At 53.4% G+C, this 23,147-nt stretch overlaps 2 protein-coding genes across 3 annotated transcripts in view; one reads left to right on the forward strand and one right to left on the reverse strand.

The window, feature by feature from the left end:
* Nucleotides 1–23,147, forward strand: part of ZNF77 (zinc finger protein 77) — a 263,032-nt gene that overhangs the window by 201,300 nt on the left and 38,585 nt on the right. The window lies entirely within an intron of this gene.
* Nucleotides 517–12,977, reverse strand: TLE6 (TLE family member 6, subcortical maternal complex member). The gene is made up of 14 exons (XM_058428767.1): nt 12,912–12,977; nt 12,239–12,324; nt 10,418–10,500; nt 9,284–9,329; nt 8,681–8,722; nt 3,687–3,749; nt 3,341–3,596; nt 3,205–3,221; nt 2,787–2,853; nt 2,602–2,678; nt 2,451–2,488; nt 1,258–1,510; nt 788–1,038; nt 517–523 (listed from the first exon to the last, which is right to left on the reverse strand). The coding sequence occupies exons 2-14, from the start codon at nt 12,287–12,289 to the stop codon at nt 517–519; spliced, it is 1,251 nt and encodes a 416-aa protein (XP_058284750.1). The 5' UTR covers nt 12,290–12,324; nt 12,912–12,977.

Consider the following 23,147-nt stretch of genomic DNA (forward strand, 5'->3'; position numbering starts at 1 on the left):
ATATATATATATATTTGTTTTTTCTTTTTTGAGACGGAGTCTCACTCTGTCGCCCAGGCTGGAGTGCAGTGGCACAGATCTTGGCTCACCACAAGCGCCGCCTCCTGGGTTCACGCCATTCTCCTGCCTCAGCCTCCCGAGTAGCTGGGACTACAGGCTCCCGCCACCACACCCAGCTAATTTTTTTGTATTTTTTAGTAGAGACAGGGCTTCACCATGTTAGCTAGAATGGTCTTGATTTCCTGACCTCATGATCTGCCTGCCTCGGCCTCCCTAACTGCTGGGAGTACAGCCATGAGCCACTGCACCCAGCCAATTTATATATACATATTTTTAAACAGAGATGAGGTCGCATTATGTTACCCAGGTTAATCTCAAATTCCTGGGCTCAAGCATTTCTCCCGTCTTGACCTCCCAAAGTGCTGGGTTGACATGTTTGAGGCACCAGGCCTGGCCTGCTGTTTTATATTTTTACAACAAATTTACCCTTCTAACAAGCCTTTGAGTTTGGGGCTGTTACATCCTGTGTCCAGGTGGGGAAACTGAGGCAGACAAAAAGTAAAATGCCCTGGGCTGCAAGGAACGCAGTCCAGCCAAGATTCAAGTCTGCACTTCTAACTTTCTCAAATGCAAGTTCAAGGGGGCAAGGGTTTTGGCTGGGAGAGTGCTATATCCCAGGTTCAGGAGGTGGCAGGAAGGTGGGCAGAGATGGCGGCAGGAAGGTGGGCAGAGGTGGCCACAGGAGGCTGGAAACAGGATGCTTCCCCTTCCCACCCCCCAAACGCACCTGACCACACTCTGATCCCGCAGGTCCCAAATCCTGACCACACCATTGGTGAAGCTGGCGAAAGCCAGGTTGGCATCCAGGTTGGCGTCCAGGGCCTGGCAGTTGAGACCCACACAGGGCAACTGCTCCTTCACATGCAGGGAGGGCGCCGCCAGGTCCCACACACTCACGCTGGCCAGGTTGTAGCCACCGGTGAACAGGCTCCTGCTGTTTGAGGACAGCAGGCAGGTGCGCAGGAAGGCCCCAGGGGTCTGGGATGGGCAGAGTCACTGTGAGCTGTCGCCCCCTATGGCATTCTGCCTGGACTGCTTTGCCTCATGAGAGCGAACTCCTATTCATCCTTTAGGTTCCTAGCTATTATGCCCCTTTTCCCTGGAAGCCCTCTCTCCACCACCTGGGCTCTCCCAGAGTCAAACCTCAAACCCCATTCCCAGAAGCCCTGCACCCCCGGAAACCAAGGCCGCCCTCACCTGTACAGGCAAGTGGCTCTCAGGGAACCTGTCCTCAGCCACCTGGCCAGTCAGGCTCCACACCTTGATGCCTCTTCTGCCACAGGTGAACACGTGTCGCGTGAAGCTGCTGATGGCCGTGGCGAGCACAAGCTCCCCGTGTGCCAAAATCCGCATCTCCTCCAGTTTGCACGGGACGGCAAGTCTCTTAGACTGCCCGGGCAAGGCATCTGGCCTCTTCCATGCATCTGCAAAGTCCTCAGGGTCCCAGGATCTTGGGAGGGGAGGCCTCGGGGTAACTGACCTGCCTGTGAGCCCCTTTGCCCAGTGGGAGCCACACATCAAGGCCTAGAGGGGCTTCTTTTTCAGATTTTGGGGTTCCCCCTCTCAGGCCTTGTTTTACCCTCAGACTCCACCCAATGTCCTGCCCACATTCCTTCAAGTATTGTCCCTTTGCCACAGCCCTCCATATACTTCTGCCTTCTTCCTAGACTGCTTTCCCCCAGGAGGAAGAACTCCTATTCATCTTTTATGGTCCTAGCTATTATGCCCCTTCCCCAGAAAAGCCTTCTTTGCCCCATCTGGGTTCTCCCAGCGTCACTCCACAAGGTTGGGACAATCTGCATCCAGTTCTAACACAGCTACACCCCATCCCCTTCCATGAAAACGTCTTCCCCAACTGCCTTGAGCCCAGTGTTGGGGCAGCGATCCTGTGAACCTAACACTGCACTTTTTTTTTTTTTGAGACAGAGTCTCACTCTGTCGCCCAGGCTGGAGTACAGTAGTGGACGATCTCAGCTCACTGCAAGCTCCACCTCCCGGGTTCACACCATTCTCCTGCCTCAGCCTCCCGAGTAGCTGGGACTACAGGCACCCACCACCACGCCTGGCTAAATTTTTTGTATTTTTAGTAGAGACGAGGTTTCACCACGTTAGCCAGGATGGTCTCGATCTCCCGACCTCGTGATCCGCCCGCCTCGGCCTCCCAAAGTGCTGGGATTACAGGCGTGAACCACCGCACCCGGCCTAACACTGCACACTTTTCTACCCAGCCTCTGCAGCTGCTGTTGGAGAGGATGGCAGAGTAGTGATGAAAAAGGCGGAAGAAAGTCTTCCACCTCTGTTCCCCTCTATGTGCCGGGAACACAGGTATAGACAGGAAGGAATCCCCACTGCCCCCACCCCGCCCACAAGCAAACAGTGCAGACACTTACATGGACTGCAGAAACCGAGAGGCTCCTCCAGGACGCTCCTGCAAGCAGGGAGATCACAGCTGCCCCCGCCTCCCCGCACGTCTGTGCCCACCTCCTCCACACCACCTGGGCAGCCTTCACGCTGGGCTACCAGCTCGGGCCTGGGTCTCACCTGGACCATACTCCATCTTGTGTTCCTGTCTTGGGAACCCTCAGGGGGGCTGGAGGAGGTCTCAGGTGGCCTGGGGGCTAGCAGGGGGACAAGAGGGACTAAGCGGCTCGCATTAGCTCCTAAGCACAGGATGCCCCCCACCCCATCCCGCCTGGAGTGGGTCGGCCCCTGCCCGCTGGGATTACTGGAAGCATCTTCGGGACATGGGTCTGCTCCTGGGTCACAGGATCCTGGTGCCTTGCTTTCCTGCCCCTGGAAAATGGAAAAGTCTCATCAGGCCTGCTGACCTGCCTGCTGGGACCAGAAGACGTCAGGGATTCCCGGGCAGCATGCACGGGGCTTGTCAGCTGCCTGGGGTCCTGTCTCCGGGTCTGGGCAGAGTTGCAGAGAATCAAGGTATAGGGTCCTGGAAAGCCCTGGGCTGTGGGTCCCGGGCTGCTCCAGTATAGCCTCCTGGAGCACCCAAGTGCCCCCCTGGGGGACCCCAGGGGCAGGATGGAAGGAAGACAAATCCCACAGGAACCCCAGTGCCCTGACCTGGGGGAGCCCAACCGCCTGCCCGGAAGCCCACCCCTCTGGGTAGAGCCGAGGTTGTTTACTCACCAAGCCTGGTGCCTGCTCTGTCACCATGACAACGGAGAGGAGGAGGGGGACAGAGAGAGAACAGCAGGGTTCACTGCACAACCCCTGAGATGCAGCCTGTGGCCACCCCTTCCCCCTCACCCTCGGGGACACTGACGTCTGCCTCTGGGCTTTGCCTTCTCATCGTGGACGCCAGCAAAAATCCGCCAGAGTTGCTCGGTCAGAGCGTCGTGCCAAAACCAAGGCTCCTTGTCCCAGAACAGCTGGGTCTCTGCCTGATCGTCCTCCCCCAAAGGCCGCCGGAGCCAGTCGGAGGACCTGGTGGTCATGATGTCCTCAAAGCTCGACTCCTGCAGGCTCTTGTCCTCTGCTTGCTGGGCTGTCCCAGGGCTGGCTGGTTCAGCAGGTGAGACCTGGCCCGGCAGGAACAAGGCGGTGAGAGCTTTGAGGATGAGCCTTCACCCAAGCCTGTCCCCTCCCCTCCTTGAAGACCAGAAACCCACCTCCTCAGACTGGAAACCCTGGAGTTGGCTGCAGCTCTCCACAATCTGTAAGAAGTTTCCTATCTAGAGGGAGGTTGGCAGCAAAACAGTTAAACGTTGCAGTTAAGGGTTTGCAATCCTACAGCATGACTATCCCCACCTGTAGGAGGTGTATCATCTACTTGTTTTTTTGAGAAAGTCTCTCACTCTGTCACCCAGGCTGGAGTGCAGTGGCGCAATCTCAGCTCACTGCAACCTCCGCCTCCCAGGTTCAAGTGATTCTCCTGCCTCAGCCTCCTGAGTAGCTGGGATTACAGGTGCCCACCACCACACCCAGCTAATTTTTGTGTTTTTTTTTTTGTTTTTTTGTTTGTTTGTTTGTTTTTGAGAGGGAGTCTCACTCTGTCGCCCAGGCTGGAGTGCAGTGGCACGCTCTCGGCTCACTGCAAGCTCCGCCACCCAGGTTCACGCCATTCTCCTGCCTCAGCCTCCCGAGTAGCTGGGACTACAGGCACCCGCCACCACGCCCGGCTAATTTTTTTTATTTTTAGTAGAGACAGGGTTTCACCGTGGTCTTGATCTCCTGACCTCTTGATCCACCCGCCTCGGCCTCCCAAAGCACTGGAATTACAGGTGTGAGCCACCACGCCCGGCCTAATTTTTGTATTTTTAGTACAGACGGGGTTTCACCATGTTGGCCAGGCTGGTCTCGAACTCCTGACCTCAGGTGATCTGCCCACCTCAGCCTCCCAAAGTGCTGGGATTACAGGCATAAGCCACCACCCCCAGCCTTCATCTACTTTTTTTGCAGATAAGATCTCACTCTGACACCTAGGCTGGAGTACAGTGGTGCGGTTACAGCTCACTGCACCCTCAACCTCCCAGGCTCAAGTGATCCTCCCATCTCAGCCTCCTGAGTAGCTGGGATTACAGGTGTGCACCACCATGCTCAGCTAATTTAAACACATTTTTTGTAGAAATGGGAGTCTCATTATGTTGGCCAGGCTGGTCTTGAATTCCTGACCTCAAGCGATCCTCCCACCTCTGCCTCCCAAAGTACTGGGATAACAGGTGTAAGCCACCACATCCGGCCTATTGCACCTGGCATATATCATCTTTTTTTTGTTTGTTTTTTGTTTTTTTTTTTTAGACAGAGTCTCACTCTGTGGCCCAGGCAGGAGTGCAGGGACGTGATCTCGGCTCACTGCAACGTCCACCTCCCGGGTTCAAGCGATTCTCCTGCCTCAGCCTCCCAAGTAGCTGAGATTACAGGTGTGTGCCACTACACCGACTGATTTTTGTATTTTTAGTGGAGACAGGGTTTCACCATGTCGGCCAGGCTGGTCTTGAACTCTTGACGTCAGATGATTCTCCTGCCTTGGCCTCCCAAAGTGCTGGGATTACAGATGTGAGCCACCACACCTGGCCCCAGATACTCTTTTTGGGATGTTGCAGAAAGAAAACCTGACCACTACCACCCTTTGCTTCAAATGACTTCAAGCAGGCCAGGCACGGTGGCTCACGCCTGTAATCCCAGCACTTTGGGAGGCCGAGGCGGGCGGATCACCAGGTTGAGAGATCGAGACCATCCTGGCTAACATGGTGAAACTCCATCTCTACTAAAAATATTAAAAAAAAATTAGCCGGGCATGGTGGCGGGCGCCTGTAATCCCAGCTACTTGGGAGGCTGAGGCAGAAGAATGGCGTGAACCCAGGAGGCAGAGCTTGCAGTGAGCCGAGATCGTGCCACTGCACTCCAGCTTGGGTGACAGAGCGAGACTCTGTCTTAAAAAAAAAAAAAAAAAGGCTTCAAGCAGCAAAACAGCATACCTATGTCTCCCTAGGTGAGGAAGACATTTTAATTTGCTTAAACTTTGGAAAGATACTAAGAAACTGAGGGTTACCTGCTGGGGAGAATTGATAGAAACAAGTCAGTGGTAATTTTTTTTTTTTTTCTCTTTTGAGACAGTCTTGCTCTGCCGCCCAGGCTGAAGTGCAATGGCACCATCTCTGCTCACTGTAACCTCTGCCTCCCGGGTTAAAGCAATTCTCTGCCTCAGGCTCCCAAGTAGCTGGGATTACAGGCACCCGCCACCATGCCCAGCTTATTTTTGTATTTTTAGTAGAGACGGGGTTTCTCCATGTTGGCCAGGCTGGTCTCGAACTCCTGACCTCAGGTGATCTGCCTGCCTCAGCCTCCCAAAGTGTTGGGATTACAGGCGTGAGCCACGGCACCCAGTCTGGTGTTTTATTTAAAACGAACAAAGAGCAACAAAAATCAAGTCATCTGACCACTGCCAATCCCAAATTTAAATGTAGTTTCCCAGTAAACGGAATAAAATCTAGATCAATACCATCCAGTACAAGTATAATTGGAATCATACATAGAGTCATTCATATGGAATGTCTAGTAGCCATGTTCAAAGTATAAAGAAATTGGCCAAGTGCGATGGCTCACACCTGTAATTCTAGCTCTTTGAGAGGCCGAGGCGGTCGGATCACCCAAGGTCAGAAGTTCGAGACCAGCCTGGCCAACATGGCAAAACCTTGTCTCTACTAAAAATATAAAAGTTAGCCAGGCATGGTGGCACACACCTGTAATCCCAGCTACTTGGGAGGCTGAGGCAGGAGAATCGCTTGAATCCAGGAGGTGGAGGTTGCAGTGAGCTGAGATCCTGCCACTGCACTCCAGCCTGGGAGACGGAGCATGATCCGTCAAAACAACAAAAAAGAAAACAAGGCGAGCGATCCTATCTCTAAGATTTTTTCTACAAAAAGGCTACCTGTCTGTTTCCTTAGCAGGACAGCGGAGGGAGGGGCCAGGAGGGGAGACCTTCCATCGGAGCCTTGCAGGGGTACTCCAGGCTGCTGCCTCCTGGGGCAGCCCGTGATGGATTTCCCAGCTGAGCCCGCCCAGCAGCAGCAAAGCCCAGGGGAGCCCTCTCCAATTCACCCCGCCTCGTTAATGCGCAATTTACCGGCACTTTAATGCGCTCAGCATGAAAAGTGTGGCTCCCTTCTGCCTGCTAGCAGGCCCTCCCGGGGGAGAGTGGCAGGCAGGCAGGCTGGCGGAGGAGGGGGCTGTGCTGATGGGGATTTTGAAAGCACAGCGAGGCGGCTGGGAAAGCCCGGAACTGGAGGCAGGGGGTGGGGGAAGCGGGCCGCCCAGGACCACAAGCCAGGCTGGGCTGCCAGGGATCCTGGGGCCTCCTGCAGTGGGGGCTGGGCAGGGACCCTCCTGGGTCTGGCTCCAACCGAAGTGGCTCCTTTGCTTTGGGGCCCTCACCCCCTGCATATCCTGATGCTCAGCAGCTGCGGTCAGGTTCCTCCCAAAACACGTCCACAATCATTCAATTACTTCTCATCACTAAGCAACCAGCATTCCACACCTGGACTGTCCTAACTGGTTCCCGGGCTTCTGCCCTCATCCCTCCTCCTTCTTCTCTGTCCTCTCCGCAGTAGCCAGGGCGTGCCCTCTATCCGCAGCCCTCAATGGCTCCCACCTCCCTCCCTTGGGGTTCAAGCCCAAGTCCTCCCTGAAGCTCGCAGGACCCTGCGTGGTGTGGCCTGCCCCCTCCCTGCCCTCCCCTCCTCCTCCTCTCACTCTGCTCCAGCCACGCGGGCCTCCTGGTAGTGCCTTCAGGACCAACACAGCAGGCACCGTCCTGCCTCAGAGCCTTCGCACAGGCTGTGCCCTCTGCCTGAAATATCCCTCCCATCCCAGACAGCCACACTTCCTCTTTGATGTCCTTTAAGTGTCCGCTCAGATGTCACCTGCTCGCACATCTTCCCCGACCACCCTGAATTGCAACCCTCGCCCACCCTGGCCTCCCCAATCCCGTTGGGGCTGCTCTCTTCCACCCGCCGCCTGGCGCAGCCCTCATCCCCTAACACTCCATCTACCAGGCTCCACTCGCCCCAAGGGTGGGAAGCTCTGCGTTGTTCTTTGCTATTTTCCTGGCTTCTACAACAGTATTTGGCAAGGAGGTGATGGATAAATATCTGTTGAATGAATAACCATGTTTTGGTTGCTTCCTGGCCCCCCTCACCCTGTTCCCTTCGCTGCCCCCCTCCTCCCAGGCCCTGCTAAGTTGCAGACACGGCCCTGGGCCCCTGCCAGTTACATCTGGCACAGGCGGAAAATCCTGCCAGCGCCTGGGAGAAAAGGCCAGGTGGCCAGAGGACAGGCAGGGCTGGAAGGCGTACTTCAGCTTGGGCCAGGCGCCCTGGGCTGGCAGGTGGCAGCCTGAGAGCCCCCTCCCATGCATAGCTCCCCTCGCTCCCACGTCATATGGCCCCTCATTGAACACTCAGACACGCAGAGGAACACAGCCGGGTGCCTGCCCCATCACAGGCTCTCTCTGTCCAAAGCAACTGACCAGCAAAGGGTCATCTAGGTTACGCAGGGGCCCAGGGAGCGGAAGGAGCAGGACAGACCGTCTCTTGGAAGCAGCCCAGAGACAGGACTGGAGATGCTCCCCAAAATATGGGGCCTCCGCTAATATCACGGGGGATTCCAAACCATAGCATGTGCCTCCTCTGCCAGCAGTCCTCCATGGCTCCCACCTCCCTTGGGGTCAAAGCCCCAAGTCCTTCCCACGGCTCACAAGGCTCTGCATGACCTGCCCCTCGTCCCCTCCCTGTCTTCACCATCCCTTTTTTTTTTTTTGAGACAGAGTCTCGCTGTCGCCCAGGCTGGAGTGCAGTGCCACTATCTTGCCTCACTGCAATCTGCACCTCCTGGGTTCAAGCGATTCTCCTGCCACAGCCTCCCAAGTAGCTGGGACTACAGCCACCCGCCACCACGCCTGGCTAAATTTTTTATTTTTAGTAGAGACGGGGTTTCACCATGTTGGCCAGGCTGGTCTCGAACTCCTGACCTCAAGTGATCCGCCCTCCTCGGCCTCCCAAAGTGCTGGGATTACAGGTGTGAGCCACTGTGCCCGGCCCCCATCTGTCCTTTCTCATGCCTTTCATGGAGGGACAGCCGCACCCCTGAGCTCTGGGTCACCCACCTGCTTGTGATGTTCCGCCACATCCTGCTGGATCTTGTGCAGCTGCAAAGGGAAAACAGAGATCCCACCGGGAGGTGGCCGGGTGTGAGTGCTGTGTGACCCTGGGCAAGTTGCTCTGCCTCTCTGGTCCCTACCCCCCTCCCCCGCCCCCACCTTAAACAATTTTTGTTTTCACCTTCTCTTTTACTTTCATACTACACTGGTGTATGGTCCCTACTTTTTTAAGAGAGGCAGTCTTGCTCTGTCACCCGGGCTGGAGTACAGTGTGATCTCAGTTCACTGCAACCTCTGCCTCCCGGGCTCAAGCAATTCTCCTGCCTCAGTCTCCCGAGTAGCTGGGATTACAGGCACCATGCCCGGCTAATTTTTGTATTTTTAGTAGAGACACGGTCTCTACTATGTTGGCCAGGCTGGTCTCAAACTCTTGACCTCAGGTCATCTACCTGCCTTGCCCTCCCAAAGTGCTGGGATTACAGGTGTGAGGCACACTGCCTGGCGGAAAAGAACCTCTCTAGGGCAGTCAGGAGGCAGGGCTGGGAAACCACTGCCTTGGCTTGTCCCAGTGGGGCCCTCCTTGGTGGGGGCTGCCTGGGTCTGGCTCACCGAGTAGTAAATGCTCTCCAACTCCGCAGCAAAATGAGGAGAAAACCTGAGGGGGAAGGAGGACAGGCTGTAAGACCTGTGGCTTCAGGACCCCTTCCCCAGAGCGAGCCCCGCCCTCAACCCCTAGGGAGGGCCTCAATGAAGCTGGAAGGCACTGGCTCTTGAAGCCAAATTTAAGGCAGCGCGAAGAAGCTCAGTAAGATTTTAATGCAGTATATATATATATATACATATATATATATATATATTTTTTTTTTTTTTGAGACAGAGTCTCACTCTTGTCACCCAGGCTGGAGTGCAGTGGCATGATCTCGGCTCACTGCAACCTCCGCCTCCCCAGTTCAAGAGATTCTCCTGCCTCAGCCTCCTGAGTAGCTGGGATTACAGGCATGTGCCACCACACCCAGCTAATTTTTTGTATTTTAAATAGAGACAGTGTTTCACCATGTTGGCCAGGCTGGTCTCAAACTCCTGACCCCAGGTGATCTGCCCACTTTGGCTTCCCAAAGTGCTAGGATTACAGGCGTGAGCCGCCACGCCCCGCCACTTTCTTCAAAAAAATTTTTTTTTTTTTTTTTGAAACAGAATCTCACCCTGTTGCCCGGGGTAGGGTGCAGTGGTACAATCATGGCTCACTGCAGCCTCCAATTCCTGGGCTCAGATGATACTCCTGCCTCAGTCTCCTGAGTGGCTGGGACTACAGGTGTGCACCACGACACTCAGCTAGATTTTTTATTTTTTTAAGAGATGGTGTCTCGCTATGTTGCCAAGGCTGGTATTGAACTCCGGACTCAAGCGATCCTCCTGCCTCTGCCTCCCAAAGTGCTGGGATTACAGGTGCAAGCCAGCACACCCAGCCATTGCAGTATTTTTCAACAATAAAATTGAATGCCAACAAATCCATGTAGAACAGGAAAATCAAAACTTTAATATTTGTTTGTAATTGTGTTTGTTTAATCAAAAGCTGCGCTGGGTATTGCTGGGTTCTCCATGCCGGGTATCTGCGTGGCTTCCTGTTCCTGAACCTGTCTCTTGGGCCAGCAGCTTCTAAACCACTCACTAGGACCTCAAGGAGAGAGGCCAGGTGGGGCTCCTTCCCAGCGTGAGACCTCCAGCCCCTGGAATTGCTCTCACCTGGGGAACTGCTTGAGCCGATTTAGAATGCCCTGATAATTCATCGTCGGAGAGCTCTCAGAGTTCGACATCCCAGGATGAGGCTGCAAAGGTCAAAGCAAGGTTACATAAAACTTACAATGCTCCAAACACCCAAGACCCCAGGTCTCCATCTCAACCGGGGCATAGGTATTAGGTTGGTGCAAAAGTAATTGCGGTTTTTGCCTTTTTTTTTTTTTTGGAAACCAAGTCTTGCTCTGTGGCCCGGGCTGGAGTGCAGGGGCACGATCTCAGCTCACTGCAAACTCCTGCCTCAGCCTCCCAAGTAGATGGGATTACATGCGCCCCCCCCACCACGCCCGGCTGATTTTTGTATTTTTAGTAGAGATGGGGTTTCACCATCTTGGCCAGGCTGGTCTCAACCTCCTGACCTCGTGATCTACCCGCCTTGGCCTCCTAAAGTGCTGGAATTACAGGCGTGAACCACCGCGCCCGGCCTCTCGTATTTCAGTAAACAGCATCTTCCATTTTGCACTTTGGCCTAAAGTCTAAAATATTCACCACATTCTTGTGATGAAAATAGAAGCACAAAATACTTTTAAAAATAAAAGGCCGGGCAAGGTGGCTCAAGCCTGTAATCCCAGCACTTTGGGAGGCCGAGGTGAGCAGATCACCTGAGGTCAGGAGTTTGAGACAACCCTGGGCAACTCAGCAAAACCCTGTCTCTACTAAAAATACAAAAATTAGCCGGGCGTGATGGCGCGCACCTGTAATCCCAGCTACTCGGGAGGCTGAGGCAGGAGAATCACTTGAACCTGGGAGGTAGAGGCTGCAGTGAGCCGAGATCGTGCCACTGCACTCCAGCCTGGGCTACAAGAGCAAGACTCAATAAAATAAAGTCTCTTGGCCAGGGATATAGGCTCATGCCTATAATCCCAGCACTTTGGGAGGCTGAGGCAGGCAGATCACGAGGTCAGGAGCTCGAGACCAGCCTGGCCAACATGGTGAAACCCAGTCTCTACTAAAAATACAAGAAAAATTTGGTGGTCATGGTGGCAGGTGCCCGTAGTCCCAGCTACTCGGGAGGTGAGGCAGGAGAATCACTTGAACCCGGGAGGTGGAGGGTGCAGTGAGCCGAGATTGTGCCATTGCACTCCAGCCGAGGTGACAGTGTGAGACTTCGTCTCAAAAATAATAAAGTCATAAAATAAAGTCTCAAAATATCCCTCATCTGATCCCTTTACAAAAAAAAAAAAAATCTGCTCAGCCCCGAGAGCCTAAATTTACAAACGGTCACCTCTGGGACGCAAAGTGCAGGGAGCGGGGATTGCTTATAAAATATTAACCGAATACGTGATGTGTTCCTGTGTTTTTATCACCAAGGATGGAGTGCAGTGGCACCATCATAGTTCACTGCAGCCTCAAACTCCTCGGGCTCAAGCGAACCCTCTGCCTCAGCCTCCCGAGTAGCTGCAACTACAGGCCCACGTCACTAGACCCAGCTGATTCTTCTAGTTTTATTTTTTATAGAGACAGCGTCTCTATAAAAACGTTGTCCAGGCTGGTTTCAAACTCCTGGGCTCAAGTGGTCCTCCTGCCTTGGCCTCCCAAAATGTTGAGATTACAGTTGTGAGCCACGGTGTCTAGCCTACACTTAATTTAAAACAAACAAACAAAAAAAAACGGCTCCTTGGCACCAGTCTTGAGTGTGGCAGTGACCAGTATTGTCTTCAGCTGTGAGGCCTGGACGGGGCCAGCCCAGGTCATAGGTGGAGAAAGGGGCAGAACCACATTGGGCCCGGGTTTCCCTTGAGGGCTGATCCCACCACATGCCCTCCTCACCGAAGTTCTTTTCGGGGGGCCCTTGGGGCTGGGCTGGTCCCTAGAGGTCATCTTCAGGCAGTAGCCTCCAAGACTTTAGCCAGAGTCTAAAACAACAAGAAGATGGCAGGTCTTGAGGGACAGAAAATAAGGCAGTACCAGGGAGGGAAGCCACCCGTTACCCCACCTGCACCTCCCAGTTTGGTGAGTCTCCAGGGACCCAGTCCTGCGGTTCCCCCATGCGTTCCCTAGGTCCTGTCCTCACTTATCATTGCCTCCAGCTGCCCAGAATCATGGGGGCGGGGACCCAGAAAGAACAGAGCCCTGCCTCCCAGGCCTCACCCTAGGAGATTGGGGTGGATAGTGCACATACACTCCCTGCTGGGGGCAGTCAGGGATCGGCGAGCCCAGGGAAGGTCGCCAAAGCTCAACCTTAGTTTTGAGACAATTTCCTAAAGCGCAGGGAGATCACTAGGAAGGGGTTTTGAAGGATGAATAGGAGTTAGCCAGGTGCATTAGGCAGAATTCATCAGACAGAAGAAACGACCTCTCTCCACCTCCATCCCTGCTGCAGCACCCAGCTCCTTCCTTGCCTCAGTCCTGCCCCTCCACGCCCCTGCAGCCCCTTCCCCGGCCGGGAATCCTGGAGTCCCCCCAACCTCCAGGAACACGCCTGGCAACTCACGTCCCTCACCGGGCGGAAGCTACCGAGGTCAGCCAAGTTCAGGCCAAAAGGAAACTCCTCCTTCCCCCACCGGGGGCCATTTGACCCATCGGGCCCCGCCTCGTCCCGCCTAGTCCCCGCCCCGTCCCGCCCAGGCCCCACCCAGCAGCCACCTGGACCGTGAAGCCGATCAATGAAGGCGCAGTAGCTGCACGTGGGTTCGGGCTCCGGGGGGCAGGCCTCTGGCGGCGCTGGCCAATCGCGAGGCCGTTTGCGCACGTGGGTCGCGTACGCCCTCTCTGATTGGTCGGCTCTCCCCGGCCGCCGGCCATGCTGTCACTCAGCGAGCCGGGAGCCTCCGCTTAACCCTTTCGGTCCCGCTGCCGGGAAGGGCGGAATTGCAGAGCTGTAGGCAATTTGGGGTCCCAGCGGGGGCGGGGATATTTAGGAGGGCGTGGGGCTTGAGGCTCAGAGGCTGGAACTTGGGAAGGGATAGGTGGCGAGTAGTTGCATTGTTTTACGCATTTTTAGCCTTGTACGGAAGTGGCTTATGGCTGGAGGTGAGGAGTGGGAGGTGGGTGGGGTCAATCTTTAGCGCTCTCACCCCAATTCTTAAATACGAGCTAATTACATTTTCCTCAATATTAAATAACGTGCAATGCAAACGAAGCTCCAAGTCCTCTTTCTGGAGCCAACTTACTGGGTCCTCTTGATGGTCCTAGCCCCGGGCTATGCATTTATCACCGAATTTTCCCAACTGCTCTTCCAGCCCAGTGACAAAGGCTCTGAGAGCAGAAAGCGGGACAGCAGAGGCCCTGAGGCTGATACAGTATTGCGGGATCCAAGCCCGGGGTGGGAGAGAGTGGTGGGTATTCCAGACAGAGGGAATAGCGGAACCTCTCAGGCAGAGCTGGGCTGGTTACAGGAGCAGACAGGGAGGCTAACGGGGCTGCGTGCACTCCCAACAGGCCTGGGGTGATTTCCGGGAGGTAAGTGGGTTGCTACAGAGCGAGAGAAACCTGCTATGTGGGGTCGTGGGGATAGGGGTAAGGGGATTCCAGAGTTTTGTTTTGGCCTATTCAAAATATGAGGCCAAGGCACCATGGCTCACGCCTGTGATCTCAGCACTTTCGAAGGCTGAGGTGGGAGGATTGCTTGAGGCCAGGGGTTGGAGACCAGCCTGGGCAACACAGTGACACCCCGTCTCTACAAAAAATTTAAAAATTAGCCAAGTGTGCTGGTCATGCACCTGTAGTCTCAGCTACTAGGGAGGCTGAGGCTGATGGCGTAAGCCCAGGAGGTTGGGCTGGAGTGAGCTATGATCGTGCCACTGCACTCCAGTCTGAACAACAGAGCAAGACCCCAAAAAAAAAAAAAAAAAAAAAATATATATATATATATACACGTATATATATGTGTGTATATATATATATATATATGGTGGTCAGGCCGCAGTTCTGGAGTGAGAGCCGGTTTCTTTCTGTTTGGCACAGGACCTGGTACTGGCATTAGCAGTTCGCTCTGCCAGGGACAGTCTCCCTCAGACAGCCACCGGCCGGCTGCTTACTCCCTCAGCTCCCTACTTAGAAATCACCACATTGGGCCAGGCGTGGTGGTGCACGCCTGTAATCCCAGCACTTTGGGAGGCAGAGGTGGGTGGATCACCTGAGGTCAGGAGTTCGAGACCAGCCTGGCCAACATGGTGAAACCCCAGCATGGCCGGGTCACACCTGTAATCCCAGCACTTTGGGAGGCCGAGGCGGGCAGATCACAAGGTCAGGAGATCGAGACCATCCTGGCTAACACGGTGAAACCCCATCTCTAATAAAAAATACAAAAAAATTAGCCGGGCGTGGCGGTGGGCGCCTGTAATCCCAGCTACTGAGGAGGCTGAGGCAAGAGAATGGCTTGAACCCAGGAGGCAGGGCTTGCAGTGAGCTGAGATTGTGCCACTGCACTCCAGCCTGGGCGACAGAACAAGACTCCATCTCAAAAAAAAAGAAAAAAAAGAAACCACAGCTCTACTAAAATACAAAAATTAGCCAGGCATGGTGGTGGGCACCTGTAGTCCCAGCTACTCTGGAGGCTGAGGCAGAAGAATCACTCGAACCTGGGAGGTGGAGGTTGCAGTGAGTTGAGATCGTGCCACCGCACTCCAGCCAGGGTGACACAGCAAGACTCTGTCTCAGAAAAAAAAAAATCACCACATCAGGCCAGGCTTGGTGGCTCACGCCTGTAATCCCAGCACTTTGAGAGGCTGAAGCAGGAGATCACTTGAGGTCAGGAGTTCCAGACCAGCCTGGCCAACATGCTGAAACCCCACCTCTACTAAAAATGCAAAAATCAGCCGGGCACAGTGACGTACATGTGTAATCCCAGCTACTTGAACCTGGGAGACAGAGGTTGCAATGAGCCGAGATGGCGCCATTGCACTCCACCCTGGGCGACAGAATGCTCTGCCTCAAAAGAAAAAAAGAGTTCACGACCAGCCAGGCCAACATGGCAAAACCCCATCTCTACTAAAAATACAAAAGTCAGCTGAGTGTGGTGGCAGATGCCTGTAATCCCAGCTACTTGGGAGGCTGACCCAGGAGACTCGCTTGAACCCGGGAGGTGGAGGTTGCAGTGAGCCAGGATCGTGTCATTGCACTCTAGCCTGGGCAACAAGAGTGAAACTCCGTCTCAAAAAAAAAGGAAGGAAGGGAGGGAGGGAGGGAAAGAGGAAGGAAGGAAGGAAGGAAGGATGGATCTCATTGAAGAGACCTCCCAACCCTCCCTTCCCTTCCCTGTATTTCCCTTTCTTTCCTCTTTCTTTTTTTAATCAGAGGGCGAGGGGGAGGGCAGTCTCAGTACGTTGCCCTGGCTGGTCTTGAACTCCTGACCCCAAGTGATCCTCCCACCTCCACCTCCCAAAGTACTAGGGATTACAGGCATGAGCCACTGTGCCGCCACCGGGCCTGTATCTCCCTTTCTTATTTTATTTTTCTCCAAATGTGGTTTGGATTGCAGCTAATCTTGTAATCTCAGTGGCTCCTGTGGCGGGAGCCTCCCACGATAGCTCTAAACCCTGCATGTTTTAAATGCAGAGAATGCTGTCAGGATTCTCCTACAGAGACACCTCCCATCCTCTGACCTCCCCATGTGACACAAATGCCCGATAGGGTCTGCTGACTTCAGATCCAAACCCAGCCAGAGAAACTCTTCCCCGTTTTCTGTTCTGTGCTCTCTCACTGCGGGGAACTGAGGGTTTCAGTGCTGGGACAAGTGGCCCCCAAAGGTGGTGATGTGCACGCGTGACTTGGGTTTTGCAGCTGGTCCATGGAGGACAAAGGGAGGGGCTGTCATGAAAGAGCTGCAGAAAAGGTTCCCAGCCACAAACCTTCCACTGTCCCATAATTATTGTTATTTTTAAATTTTTATTATTTATTTATTTTTTGAGACAGAGTCTCGCTCTGTCCCTCAGGCTGGAGTGCAGTGGCGCGATCTTGGCTCACTGCAACCTCCACCTCTCGGGTTTAAGCGATTCTCCTGCCTCAGCCTCCCAAGTAGCTGGGACTACAGGCGCCTGCCACCACACCTGGCTAATTTTTGTATTTTTAGTAGAGATGGAGTTTCACCATATTGGCCAGGTTGGTCTCAAACTCCTGATCTTGTGATCCGCCTGCCTTGGCCTCCCAACGTGCTGGGATTACAGGTGTGAGCCACCATGCCTGGCTATTATTATTTTTTGTGTGTGTGACAGAGTCTTGCTCTGTCGCCCAGGCTGGAGTGCAATGGCACCATCTTGGCTCACTGCAACCTCCGCCTCCTGGGTTCAAGCAATTCTCCTGCCTCAGCCTCCTGAGTAGCTTGGATGACAGGCACCCACCACCACCTCCAGCTAATTTTGTATTTTTAGTAGAGATGGGGTTTCACCATGTTGGCCAGGATGGTCTCAAACTCCTAACCTCAAGTGATCCACTCGCCTCGGCCTCCTAAAGTGCCGGGATTATAGGCGTGAGCCACTGCACCCAGCCCCATAATTAAAGTGTGTTTTATTTATGGTCCAGCCTCCTCATACGGGCTTTGCTTTTTCCCCTCCCTCTGACTGTAGACTTTCAGCTGGGCACGTTGCTTTATCCAGGACTCTGTTGTCTCACAGGGTGTCCACTGAGCACATGTGGCTATTTAAGTTAAAATTAATTAAAATGAAATACAATTTAAAATTCCATTCCTCAGGCATACTGCCCGCATGTCAGGCGCTCAGTCGTCACTGGCGTCTGGGGGTCACCATACTGGACAGCGAAGATCTAGAACATTCTGTCATCACGGAATGTCCCAGTGGACAGCACTGATTGGAGGCTCTTAGGAAAGAGAAATTCCTCCAGGGTCCGTGTAGAAATCGGAAGCATTTTCAGTAGTCATTCATTCCATTTCTACTCTTTTTTTTTTTCTGAGATAGAGTCTCACTCTGTTGCTCAGGCAGGAGTGCAATGGTGCAACCTCAGCTCACTGCAACCTCCACCTCCCGGGTTCAAGTGATTCTTCTGCCTCAGCCTCCTGAGTGGCTGGCATTACAGGCACGTGCCACCACGCTCAGCTAATTTTTGTATTTTTAGTAGAGACAGGGTTTCATCATGTTGGCCAGGCTGGTCTCGAACTCCTAACTTTAGGGGATACACCCACCTCAGCCTCCCGAAGTGTTGGGATTACAGGCGTGAGCCACCAGGCGTGGCCCATTTCTCCCTGTTTTAAAACCCCGTGGGTGGGGTTGGAGGGAATTCCCTGGAGTGTGGTCAGCCTGAGTCCTTCCCTTTGGCTGTGCCCTGGCCACTCCAGCCTGGCCAGCAGGGAGCAGTCTGCCTTGACCCCTCAGGGAGGACACAGATGACACAGCAGACAGGAAGGGAGGAAGCCAGTATTTCCTCCTTGTTCTTGGCTTTTGAGTTGTTTGGTTGACTTGGAAACTCAAGGTCTAGAAGGTTTGAGACAAAAGGCATTTGCATTCCAAATACTTTGGAGTTTTTGTTTTACACCAGCAAACTACCTTGCTGGGTGCCGTGGCTCCTGTCTGCAATGCCAGCACTTTGGGAGGCCGAGGCAGGATGATCGCTTGAGCCTGGGACTTCAAGACCAGCCTGGGCAACAAAGTGAGACCCCCATTTCTATAAAAAAATAAAAAATTAGCCAGGCACGGTGGCACACACCTGTCGTCCCAGTTGCTCTGGAGGCTGAGGTGGGAGGATCACTTGAGCCTCGGAAGTTGAGCCTGCTCTGAACCGAGACTGCACCACTGCACTCCAGCCTGGGCAACAGAGCAAGACCCTGTGTCAAAAAAAGAATTGCAGCCTGGCGCGGGGACTCGCGCCTATAATCCCAGCACTTTGGGAGGCCGAGGCGGGTGGATCACCTGAGGTCAGGAGTTTGAGACCAGTCTGGCCAACACGCTGAAACCCCGCCTCTACTAAAAACACAAAAATCAGCCGGGCATGGTGGCAAATGCCTGTAATCCCAGCTACTCAGAAGGCTGAGGCAGGAGAATCTCTTGAACCCAGGAGGCGGGGGTTGCAGTGAGCCAAGATTGCGCCACTGCACTCCAGCCTGGGAAAGAAAGAAAGAAAAAAGAGAATTGCTTGAGTAGATCCTGAATTCCAGCAGAACAGCTGACACCAGCCAGTTTGAAGGCCCCCACAGAGGAGCAGGATGAGCATGAGAACATAGCTTCTCCCTCCCCCGCCCCAGAACTTCACCCTGCATTCTTCAACCACTCAACAGGCGCCACACTCCAAAACTTTTTTTGTTCATTTGTATGTTTCAGACAGAGTTTCATTCTGTCGCCCAGGCTGGAGTGTAGCGGCGTGATCTCAGCTCACTGCACCCTCCGCCTCCCAGGTTCAAGCGATTCTCCTGCCTCAGCCTTCCGAGTAGCTGGGATTACAGGCACCTGCCACCACGCCCTGCTAATTTTTGTATTTTTAGTGGGGGGCGGGGGGTGGTCTCACCACGTTGGCCAGGCTGGTCTCGAACTCCTGACCTCAGGTGATCTGCCTGCCTCAGCTTCCCAAAGTGCTGGGATTATAGGCGTGAGCCACCATCCCTGGCCTTTTTTTTTTTTTTTTTTTGAGACAGAGTCTTGTTCTGTCACCCAGGCTGGAGTGCAGTGGCGCCATCTCGGCTTACTGCAACCTTTGTCTCCCAGTTTCAAGCGACTCTCCTGTTTCAGCCTCCCAAGTAGCTGGGATTACAGGCGCCCGCCACCACGCCCAGCTAATTTTTGTATTTTAAGTAGAGACGGGGTTTTCCCATGTTGGCCAGGCTGGTCTCCAACTCCTGACCTCAGGTGATCCGATCCACCCGCCTTGGCCTCCCAAAATGCTAGGATTACAGCCGCAGGTCACCACGCCCTGCCCTGTTATTGTTTTTTTAGAGACGGAGTCTTGCTCTGTTGCTCTGGCTGGAGTGCAGTGGTGCAATCATAGCTCGCTGCAGCTGTGACCTCCTGGGTTCAAGCGATCCTCCCCCCTCAGCCTCTTGAGTAGCTGGGACTACAGGCGTACACCACCATGCCTGGCTAATTTTTAAATTTTTTGTAGAGATGAGGTCTGGCTCTGTTGCCCAAGCTGGTCTCATACACCTGGGCTCAAGCAATCCTCCTGCCAGGGCCTCCCAGAATGTTGGCATTACAGGAATGAGCCTGGCCAGCTTAAGCAATTCTTAAACAGAAGTATTTTGCTTCTAACGTCAGAGATCGTATCTATGTGGTGCAAATGGTCAGTGGCTAGTGCAATGTGCTTTTCTGTTACAAGGAAGCAGGTCAGAGTGCAGCCAGATTAATGCTTCATTTTAATTTTAATTGTTTTTATTTTTTTGAGATGGAGTTTCGCTCTTTTCGCCCAGGCTGGAGTGCAGTGGCGCAGTCTCGACTCACTGCAACCTCCACCTCCCGGGTTCAAGTGATTCTCCTGCATCAGCCTGCCTAGTAGCTGGGATTACAGGCGCGCACCACCACGCCCGGCTAATTTTTTGTATATTTAGTAAAGACGGAGTTTCACCGTGTTGGTCAGGGTAGTCTCGAACTCCTGACCTCAGGTGATTCACCTGCCTCGGCCTCCCAAAGTGCTAAGATTACAGGCGTGAGCCACCAGGCCCAGCCTAATGCTTAATTATAACTACATGTCAGTACAGAATTCTTGTTAACCCTGTGAGGACAGCTTCACCCCCACCCTCAGGCTCCACACCAACCCCCTGGCACAGGAAGAGTGAGTTTCTGGAAGTGGCTACGATTGATGAGGTTCGCCTCCTGCCACCTGGTAGAAAGAAGCTGGTATTTGTTTTCTGTAGCTGCTGTAACAGATGACTGCAAACCAGGTGGCTTCAGACAACAGGAATGTATTTTCGCACAGTGACGGAGGCCGGGATCGAGGTGTGGGGAAGAGCCACTGTGCTCCCTCTGAAGGTTCCAGGGGAGGGTCCTCCCTGCCTCTTCCAGCTTCTGGTGGCGGCCAGCAGGCTTTGGTGTGACTTGGCTTCACTCCGATTTCTGCTTCCATCACTGCGTGGCTTTCTTCCCTGTTTGTCTCTGTGTCTGTGTCCAAATTTCCCTCTCCTGATAAGAACGCCAATTATTAGATTTAAGGGCTGCCTTGAGAATCGCTTGAACCCGGGAGGCGGAGGTTGCAGTGAGCCGAGATGGCGCCACTGCACTCCAGCCTGGGTGAGGGAGGGAGACCCTGTCTCAAAACAAAACAAAACAAAAACAACAACAAGAAAAACAACAGATTTAGAAGCTGCCTTAATCCAATGTGACCTCATCTTAACTAATCTTTTTTTTTTTTCACTCGGAGTCTCGCCCTGTCGCCAGGCTGGAGTGCAGCGATGTGATCTAGGCTCACCCAACCTCTGCCTCCCAGGCTCAAGCGATACTCCTGCCTCACTCTCCCGAGTAGCTGGGACTACAGGCATGCCACCACCATGCCCAACTAAGTTTTGTATTTTTAGTAGAGATGGGATTTCACTCTGTTGGCCAGGATGGTCTCCATCTGTTGCCCTTGTGATCTGCCTGCGTTGGCCTCCCAAAGTGCTTGGATTACAGGTGTGAGCCACCACCCCCAGACTTTTGCCTGGCCCTTTTTTTTTTTGAGACAGGGTCTAGCTCTGTTCCCCAGGTTGGAGTGCAGTGGTGCGGTCTCGGCTCACTGCAATGTCTGCCTCCCAGGCTCAAGTGATCCTCTTACCTCAGCCTCCCAAGTAGCTGGGACTCCAGGTGTCTGACACCATGCCTGGCTAATTTTTGTACTTTTTTGTTGAGGGGAGTGTTGGCATGTTGCCCAGTCTGGTCTCAAACTCTTGGCCGCACGTGATCCACCCACCTTGGCCTCCCAAAGTGCTGGGAGTACAGGAGTGAGCCACTGCATTCGGCCATAACTAATCATATCTGCAATGACCCTATTTCCAAATAGGGTCACATTCCCAGGTACAGGGGACGCAGGGGGCTTTTGGACTTCAACAGATATTTTTGGGAGACAAAGTTCTACCCACTACAAGGCTCAAAAAAGAAACTGTCAACCTAAATAACAAACAAGGAGAAGCTCTCTAAAACAAAACGATGTTTATTTGGAAATAGGGCTTTGCAGTGGAAAAAAGAGTGCTATAGGAAGTAAGCTATGTCCATATTGAGGGAGGTAATAGAAGACAAAGATTTCTAAAGGAGAATGGAGGAAGATGACATAACTATTTTGAGATAATTATCCTTGGCTACAAGGATCAATAACAAGGGTAGGCGAGGCACAGTGGCTGACGCGTGTAATCCCAGCACTTTGGGAGGTCGAGGTGGGCGGATCACCTGAGGCCAGGAGTTCGAGACCAGCCTGGCCAACATGGAGAAACCCCATCTCTACTAAAAATGCAAAAATTTACTGGGTGTGGTGGTGCGTGCCTGTAATCCTAGCTACTTGGGAGGCTGAGGCAGGAGAATCACTTGAACCCAGGAGGCGGAGGTTGCAGTGAGCTGAGATCACACCATTGCACTCCAGCCTGGACGACAGAGTGAGACCCTGTCTCAAACAAACAAACAAACAAAAAACAAGGATAAAGCTGGTCTTGCTGAAAAGATGTCCTGTAGAATAAGGTTGTGACGGAAAGTTTGATGTGGCCTGGCGTGATGGTTTACACCTGTAATCCCAGCACTTTCGGAGGCCGAGGCAGGCAGATCACGAGGTCAGGAGATCCAGACCATCCTGGCTAACACGGTGAAACCCCATCTCTACTAAAAATATAATAAATCAGCTGGGTGTGGGGGCGGGTGCCTGTAGTCCCAGCTTTTTTTTTTTTTTTTTTTTGAGACAGGGTCTCATGCTATCGCTCAGGTTGGAGTGCAGTGGCCCAGTCATGGCTCACTGTTGCCTCAACCTCCAAGGCTCAAGCATCCTCCCACCTCAGCCTTCTGAGCAGCCGAGACTATAGGCATGTGCCACCACGCCTGGCTATTTTTTATTTTTTATTTTTTTGTGGAGGCAGAGTCTGGCTATGTTGCTCTGGCTGGCCTCCAATTCCTAGGCTCAAGTGATCCTCCTGTCTTGGCCTCCCAAAGTGCTGGGATTACAGGTGTGAGCCCCGTGCCCGGCCATGCAGTCTTTTGTGATACTTTCTTGTTATCAGGCATTGATGCATGAGAACCCACCATTCAAAGCTGTCCCTGGCTCTATCTGTCACTTTGTTGTTGTTGCTGTTTTGTTTTGAGACAGAGTTTCTCACCTTGTCACCCGGGCTGGAGTACAGTGGCGCGATCTTGGATCACTGCAACCTCTGCCTCCCAGGTTCAAGCAATTCTCGTGCCTCAGTCTCCTGTGTAGCTGGAATTGTAGGCACCTGCCACCATGCCCAGCTGATTCTTTTTGTATTTTAGTAGAGATGGGGTTTCACCATGTTGCCCAGGCTGGTCTTGAACTCCTGAGCTCAGGCAATCTGCCAGTCTCAGCCTCCCAAAGTGCTAGGATTACAGGCATGAGCCACTGCACCTGGCATCTTTTTTTTTTTTTTTTGAGGTGGAGTCTCGCTGTGTCACCCGGGCTGGAGTACAGTGGCGCAATCTTGGCTCACTGCAAGCTCCACCTCCTGGGTTCACGCCATTCTCCTGCCTCAGCCTCCCAAGTAGCTGGGACTACAGGCACCCACCACCACGCCTGGCTAATTTTTTGTATTTTTAGTAGAGACGGAGTTTCACCGTGTTAGCCAGGATGGTCTCGACCTCCTGACCTCGTGATCCGCCCGCCTCAGCCTCCCAAAGTG

Source organism: Hylobates moloch, unplaced genomic scaffold (assembly GCF_009828535.3).
Source record: "Hylobates moloch isolate HMO894 unplaced genomic scaffold, HMol_V3 SCAFFOLD_15, whole genome shotgun sequence".
Taxonomy (NCBI): Eukaryota; Metazoa; Chordata; class Mammalia; order Primates; family Hylobatidae; genus Hylobates; species Hylobates moloch.

Bases quoted from the DNA above. Each gene is read 5' to 3' on its own strand.
- TLE6 (XM_058428767.1), bottom strand. From the start codon at position 12,289: ATGACCTCTAGGGACCAGCCCAGCCCCAAGGGCCCCCCGAAAAGAACT. The intron at 10,501-12,238 runs GTGAGGAGGGCA...TGACCTTTGCAG, and splicing joins GCCCCCCGAAAAGAACTTCG to CCTCATCCTGGGATGTCGAA. The intron at 1,511-2,450 runs GTAAGTGTCTGC...TCCCCTCCCAAG, and splicing joins TCTCGGTTTCTGCAGTCCAT to ATCCTGGGACCCTGAGGACT.